The 8,007-nt window shown below is 44.9% G+C and overlaps 1 protein-coding gene across 1 annotated transcript in view; it reads right to left on the bottom strand.

Annotated features, from left to right (window-relative positions):
- The window catches only part of CRLF3 (cytokine receptor-like factor 3), a gene marked incomplete at its 5' end in the record, with an annotated part of 10,647 nt that extends 3,095 nt beyond the window's left edge, over positions 1-7,552 (bottom strand). Inside the window, 5 exons of the mRNA XM_008935770.1 lie at positions 2,482-2,614; positions 3,257-3,479; positions 4,952-5,129; positions 5,590-5,677; positions 7,345-7,552. Coding sequence (XP_008934018.1) covers positions 2,482-2,614; positions 3,257-3,479; positions 4,952-5,129; positions 5,590-5,677; positions 7,345-7,552 — 830 coding nt within the window. The remainder of the gene's footprint in view (positions 1-2,481; positions 2,615-3,256; positions 3,480-4,951; positions 5,130-5,589; positions 5,678-7,344) is intronic.
- Positions 7,553-8,007: the final 455 nt, after the last annotated feature.

Here is an 8,007-nt window from a genome sequence, read left to right as displayed (position 1 = left end):
AATGAAAAAGCATCAAACAAGAGGGCAGCAAACACTGAACCCAGGCTGAGGCCACATTTTCATCGTGCCCTTCTGTCCTCATCACAGCCAGGCTTTCCAGCCCCAGGCTTTCCAGCCCCGGGCCACCCTCCCTGTGCCACTGCCCCGGCTCCAAGGGGGCAGACGGGCCACACGCCAGCGCCAAGCAGGAAAGAGCCCAACCTCCCTTGCACCATAAAGAGGAAGCACAACCCCAGTGCCCAAGACAACGGCCAGCCTGTAACTCTGCAGTGGCTGTCCTCCTCACGCACTTAGGGAAGAGGACCAGGATCTGGTGCAGATCACCATCCCTTCCTTCCTAGGTTCTGATATTTCAGCAATTAACAATGAGCCCACGACAAAGAGCCCAGGTACAGTGCAGAGCATCACTGCACCATCTCCTGAGCTTCACTTTACTAGGCTGACTTTTCCCATCACATTAACGCAGTTATTCTCCAGCCTCTACGATCCCTGGGACACAGGGTACACGGTAGGAACAATGCTCAGGGGAACACTCTTCAAATACCTTCCAACCCTTGCAACGCTGCAGAGCAAAACCCTGCCCCTGTCACTGCAGCATAGGCACTGAACCAGTTCAACCACCAGCAGTTTCCATTTGTCTCAGAGCACAGAGAAGTAAATCTAGGTGATCACATGTGCTTCCTTTGTATTAGCTGTCAGTGGAGTTGTGGGCTCCTGACAAAGTCAGCATGATCTTCACAGATAAAATCACCAGCCCGAGCAGACCGTGTCTCCCCACTGCAAGCACAAGCCTCAGAGACAGCTGCAGAGCAGGTCACCATGGAGAAATGTTCCCTTTCTTAAGGGCAGCTCCCTGAAGGCTGCAAAGAAACAGGATGAGTCTTCACTTAAAGCAATGATATTTTCCTACAACTTGTCCAAATGCTTCACCTCAGAGGATAACTGAAGCAGTCTCTCTTTAAAAAGCAGATACAAAGCATGGCATTCAGCAGAGCTTCACTTTTCACTGGTGAGGTTACGCCTGTGTCCTGCTCACACAAGAAGAATACAAAGCTGCCTCACAAACATCTGTAACGTGAACCTCGCTTATTTGGTTTGCTCTGCAAGCCACTTATCCCCTTGTGAATACACTATTGTTTCAACAGATGGAGAAAGCCAAGTGCCAAGTGCTACACCTCCCTGCACAGGAAAACCTCACACCCTTTCCAACAAGAAGCTACTCTTGGACCTTGGAAGAGGAACACAACTGATTTTTGAGGTTGTCTTCAATCTTAAGATTTGTGTCTTTATAGTTTTTGTAGACGTGTACTTGTTAGTGCTCTGCCATCCTGAAACAATCTCCTCTTGGAGAGGAGTCCACATCACCAAAATGTAAAGCAAAAGATTTTCATGTGCTACTAATAAAAAAAGATAAAAGGCATTGGTCTGAAAGAGAACCAAGGGAAGCCTCAAAGTTCTGCCTTTAATTTCACAGGCATTCTTGAGCCAAGAGATGTTAAATGGAGCAACAGATTCAAATGAAAGCTTTAGATCTTTCTATGCCATCTCAGACAAGGCAACTGAATACATCCTCATACTACAAAACCATCTAAAGTTAAGAAAATTCATTATCAGGAAGAGAGCAATGAAACACCATGGAATCAGTTACAAAAATACAATGAACAGCTCCCTTAAACTGCCTTTGGAGGTTGCCTGCTGTACGGCAAGTAGTCTTATTTAGCCAGGGAAAGATGGAATAAAGCTTCAGTCTTTGAGGTCTGTAATTACAGCTGACATATCCCCAAGGACATTCCTCATACCCCGTTAAACAGCATCATTTTACAAACAGGACTACAGGCAGCAAAGCTGCCAGGGGTTTTAAGCACATTCCGTGTCAAACAGAAACCTTCAGTTCCACGAGATCCCTTCTCCACTCTGGATCTTCTAGTGCCAGTTTCAAGCAGTAGTCTGATCATCACTAATGATCTCAGATGTTAAAGACTTCAGTACCAGACTGCCACCCTTAGCTGTCCCAACAGCACATACAAAGTTTTCATGTACACAGTCGTCAAAGCATGTGGATAGTGTGGGAAGAAAAGCACCCGCTGACCCAAGGTTAAAAAGAACCAATGATGAGTCTCCACTGACTTCTGACCAGCCAGTAAGAGCTGCTACAAAACTCGGGCACATTCAACATTCCACAGGCTTGCTCAGCATGGGCTGTATTTTACCACCCCCTCAGAAGTTCACTCTTGTCTCTGTTTTAGACAGGTGCAGGTCCTACAAAAACGTCAGGTGTTCTCCTAAAGAGCCAGGAAGGAGAAGCAAAGAAGGAAGTTCAGAGTTCACACCCACATGCTACCTTGACTAGGTCTGAGCTGATGTAAAACTCCAACACGCATCACAGCTCAGGTTAACAGACAATTCAGATGTAATGGACTGGGAAAGGAAACTTGGCTCACAGGAGATGCACCAGACAACAGCTACCCAGGAAGTACTTGCCTGAATGTTAACGTCTGCCCACAGACATAAGTAGGAGCTTTGGAGTAGAGCACGCCGCATGCCTGAGAATCGTTTCGAAGTGCTATGTTTCTTCGACTGCTCAGGCTGTAGCCCTCCAAACCAGTCGTCCATTCTTCAAAGGGAAAAAAACAAAACAAAACAAAAGAGACGAAGGCATCAGAACTGTGAACCTCAACTTGACCAGCTACTGTCTGTGCAAGATCAAGTCAGTCACAACATCCACTCAGTTTATCTCATATGAAGCTACGATAAGAACAGGGGCAGGCTTTGCCACATTCTGTTTCAAATAATCTGCAATTACAAAAAGTATTTCCCAGCTCACAAAGTTCACCAGAAGTTCACTCTTTGCTGAAATCCCTGCAAAGTCATATTGTAGGCAAAGGAAAAATTTTGTTACCCAGTGCCCTTAAAAACTTCAGATGAAGAGAAAATTCAGGTTTTTCTCTCTCCAAGGTAAGAGCTTGCTGTGAAACTACTTAGGTAGGGGTGAGGGTGAAGGGGGAAAAAAAAAAAAGGCAGCTTCACTTCTGGCTCATTGATGCTTTCCAAGGCTAAGCAGTGAGCTACCTGCCAGAATGGCTCATGATCTATCACTCACACTAGGAAGCAAAGACTGATGAAAGTAGGATGAAAGGATAGCTCATCCCACACTACACACACAGCATAGTCCAGGACACCCCACCATCACACAGAAAGCAGCTCCACAAGCCATTCAGCTGGAGCCCTTGGAGGCGCCGCAGAGCGGTGACAGTACCGTGGGGCACCAGCGTGGTGCGGCCCATCTGGGGGATGCTCCAGGGACTCCACTCCTGCCGGCCGTCTCCTCGGGCGCAGACTCGGAACTGGTACTCCACGTTGGGGTCGATGTGCAGCACGATGAACTCCATCTCCGAGCCCACGTACACGTCCTCAAAGGGACCGGCAGCGCTCTTGCGACACTGCAGCCGGTAATCCTGCGCTACGAAGTCATCGTCCACCTGGAGACCGATTGACTGCAGTGAGAAAGGCCCCCCCTTGTTTCCCTTTTGCCTCTGAAGCAGCACATACTAGGGCAGTGCTGCAGGCTGCTGTCCAGGGCCATTCAGAATCACGAGGCGCTGAAGAGCAGAAAGTGAGCCTTGTAGAAAATAAACTTACTGTCTGAAACAACTAATAGAGAAAGAAGTACAAGAATCATTTGATTACAGTTTAAAAGTATCTACAGAAGAAGAAACATTTAACAGAAGGGTCTTCAATCTAGCAGAAGTATAACAAGATCCTTCAGCTAAAAGCTAAAGACAAATCTGCAGAAGAAATTCAGCACCAATTTTTAACAGCAAGGGAATCTCACTGTTGTCCTTCATAAAGTGTTCCAGGGAATGATTTCCAATTTTTTGACATCTCTAAGTCAAAAGAGATTTAAAAAATATTTTTCTCCACAAAAGCTCCACTATCCCCCAAGCATTATCAAATTCAGGGAACTCTACAGCACAGAAAATCAGAGCACACATGACAACAGTGTCTATGGTTTTATAATCCAAGCCCACATCCTTTACAAGGTGAGGGTGGCTGACCAGCGGCTGCCTGTCACCACAGCAAAAGTTTGTTTAATGCTGCCAAGGAGCGTAGAGCTGTCCAACAGCAACTAAACCACATCAAAGCACAGCAGTAATCTACTCAGAAATAGGTTTTGTGTATTGAAGAGAAAGCCTGCTTGACTAGCTAACAACAATATTAAAACGTTTTCACTTTCTACCCTCTGCATCTCCCTAAGAACACAAACATTTAGGTCTAAAACAGAACAGAACAGGTTCAGCCTCTTCCTGGGTCTGCTAAAGCATCTTCAAAGGGACCAAAAGCATCTCCCCAGCATGGAAGGCCAGTCTCATGGAGGGCATTTGGCAGCCGTGCCACACAAACCACCCGCCTGCATCCACAGCACAAGGGGCTGCTGAAACACACCCCAGGGCTTCTTGCTGCTGCTTGTACAGCAGCATCGCAGATAATTACCCTCCTCTATCTATTTGTTTAGTGGGAAGGGAATATGAAGGAGGCATTTCCTGCCTGTCCAGTACCTGGCCCTTGCTGGAGCGTGGGAAGCAGGGGCAGCAGGGTTTCCAGCTGCCCCTCCCGATTCTCCCACACACAGGGGAGGAGATTACCAGGCAGAACCACATCAGTGTGTCAGCCCTTTCCACCTGCAGATGGAAGCAGGTAGAGCCTGACAATAAGAGTCTAACACACGTGCCACTGCCAGGCAGACACACACCCCAGCACCAACCACATCACTAGATAAACTTGCCTTTAAATGAGGCTATTACCATAAAAATATCTTCTAAAGTTTCTAATTACACACTGGAGTAAATTATTCCTTTGAAGACAGTAGAGAATCCAGAATGAAAGTGGCTTTTTAAGTTTCTTTCAAAAAAAACAAAGACTGAATGGTTTTCACCCAGGATATTTTACCTACCTTACACCATCGGACTAAAATACCTCCAGGCTTCTCAACAAACTCCTCTAGCTGTACAGGTGGGCGAGATGCCACAGTTCCATGTCTGAATATTTGATTTTTCAATATAGTAAGAAGGCAGTCATCCAGCTGGGCAGATAAACAAGGCACGTCAACCAAGGAAGGCACTTCTGGTAAGCTGAGAAAGGAAAGTTTGTGGTAATGAGAGGGCCCAGCTTCTGCAAAGTCATATTTTGTCCATACACTTCAATCTGTGCAGATTTGCAAAGAGAGAACAGCTGCAGAAATTGGCATGTGCGCTTCAAACTTGAAAGACTTGGAAAACATTGTGTTTCAGCCCTAACCAGACTGTCTGTTTTTCAGTAAATACTCTGAAATACAGGCTGTTCCACAAGGAGTGGTTTCATCATTTACAAATAAACAGCCTATATTTCTACAGAACATATGGAGGCTGAAAACTACTCCATTCTGGGGCTGCCAGCCCCAGTGAAAGTCTAGGAAAGAAGACAGTAATGCCTCAAATTAATCTTTTAAGGCAATGGAGTAGAAGGCTTTGGTTTCAAAGGAGAAAAGATTCTCTTTACAAGAAGAGCACACGCTCTGCTGCCTCAGACCACCTGCAAGTGTCAGTATCTTACCTATCTAGCTGAATATGTAAAGCTTTTTTTGTAAAGTTGCAAAGTTTCTCATTCTGTTGTCCCACATCTCCATGGACTGCACTCTCCCCTAGAATCAAATGGTAAAAATATTCCCAATGAGAAAAAGTCCAAGAAAGGCATTCTTTGCTTCAAAGAATAACCAGTTCTGACACGAACAACCAATTACACATGCAGCATTCTCAGCACTTTTGCTAGACTCTTAGCTAGAAAATACAATTATGGTTAACAATATAAAGCCTATCTAGAAACTTTTGATGCTCTCAAAGCTTCCTGTCGACACACCCATAACAGTTGTAATACTTTGCCTCAGGTCTCAGACAGCAGCAGAACTGGGGTCAGATGCCAGAAATCAGGATTATTAATCCTTTCCTCCATGTGCTTTAAAGGAGGAAAAAAAGCAAAACACCTTCACCGAGCAGCAAATAAAAAAGCAGGAGCTTAAAAGCAAAAAACGATTTCAACCACTGCTCTGTTTGCTACAATCTAAATTGTAACTACTGTCACGAAGAAGGAAACAACCCATTCAGTAAAGAGTGGAGATAAACACAAATTTTTTCATAAGGTTTCCATATAAAGTAGCATCCCACACTTCAGCTTACAGAGACATACGCTCCGTTCTCCTATCTGATGAATTTATGGTAATTTACAACATGAGCAAGCTCAGTCCTTTTCCAAATGGAGGATTACAACCATTACAAATCTCTAAAGAAAAGTATACATCATAATTGGCAGCAAGAGATGTAATAGCCACAGAGGCTTAACTCCTTTCTGGCTCAGATGCAACATCTACTCATTCTGACAACATGACTTAGCAATGTCTCTCCTGCTGCAGAGGGAAAGGTGACCCGCAGGTTGGGAAGATTCTCAGGAGACCCAACAGAGACTTGTAGGAAACACTGGCAGCCTTTGCCACCACCCTGTGATTCAGTAAGTTGAGACAAAATAAAACCAAGGTGACAACCAGCTGTCCCAGGGGCTGTGGTGCTAGAAAAAAAAAAAACACCACCAAATTAATTCTCAAATATTGTCACTATTCCTGTGAGCAGGAGGCACAGAGCTGCCAAGGCAGCTCTTTAAGCACAGAGCTCCCGTCCCAGTGGAAGCTGGTAGACTTCCTACCCGGGGAGGCTGCTCAATGCACTGTGCTTCACAAAACTGAGATCATGTTGAAAGAAAGTTAAAGTTGAGACACGAGAACAATGCAAGGAAACTGCCAACACACTCATGGCTCAGACATGCTCCCAGTAGGTTCTCCAGTGTGGGGAAAACAGTCAGGAGTGACATTCCTTTCTGGCTAGGTATTTAGCATCAGTAGGGTACAAACTGGACCCACAGTTAATATTTCACGGGTCCATTTTTGTCTGCCTCATCTTCAGACTTCTGGAGAAATTTTTCCCCATACAATGGGAAAAATGCATTTCTCATGTCCAACATGAACAGTGAAGAGAACCATACTCAGCAGGAAAGATAATCTGTTCACTTCTGCTCCTATTCCACTAAGACACAAACAATTTTATTCAACCAGCAGGAACATTCTGTTATTATGGTACCCAAGATGTATTTTATTTCAAAGTAGCCTGACATAATCCTCTTTGTAGCATGAACGAGTGCTTTTTTTCTTAATGTTTAGTTTGAGAGGACTCCAAAATGAGCCAAGCATGCTGATCTTAACAGTTTTCCAGAGAAGACACACTGGCAGGTAGAGCCAGGACGTGGTATCAGGTCCTGCCTTACCTTCCCGGAGCAGATCATCGGCTGTACTGACTCCGTGCTCTATCAGCTTCTGGCATTCATCCAAGGGTTTGATGCTCTCTTGTTCTATAGCATCCACTTCCTGCAGCAGTGACATCAGTCGCTCATCCAACAGCTTTCTTAAGGTCCCTTTTAAATCATTAAAGTGTTGCTCAAGTACATCTCTGGTCAATGTTGCACTTTCTTTGATCTAAATTCAGGCAACAAGAAAGAAGGGTTCAGGGTAAAGGCCAAGGCCACGCACAGCTTTTATTTTTCTGCACCACCTCATCTAGATCTGCTGGTGAAAAACTGTGTGGTCAGCTTGAAAACAAGGACCACTGGCAGGTAACAAATGACTGACAAACTAGTCATGTTTTAGTACAGATATAGTAGGGAAGGAGGCAAAGAAACTAGCCTGGACAAGAAGAGCATATTAACTAAGCAAAACACAAACTGGGTGACATGTACTTCAGTCAAGGTTTTTCTCAGAAAAAAAGTCTGAACGCTTTCCAGGTCTTTCCCTGCCACCTCCTAGAACTGCTGTAATCTTGTTCAAAAACCACTCTGCCATCATATACATGTAATACTCCTTGGAAAGAAAAAGATATCACCTTCTTAGAAGGCCAGGAGCCCTTCTCCAGGCCCTATCACTTTGCTGGATTT

Source organism: Merops nubicus, unplaced genomic scaffold (assembly GCF_000691845.1).
Source record: "Merops nubicus isolate BGI_N331 unplaced genomic scaffold, ASM69184v1 scaffold15992, whole genome shotgun sequence".
NCBI lineage: Eukaryota > Metazoa > Chordata > Aves > Coraciiformes > Meropidae > Merops > Merops nubicus.
The sequence above is the reverse complement of the archived record's forward strand: the minus strand, read 5'-3'. Positions and strand labels throughout refer to the sequence as shown.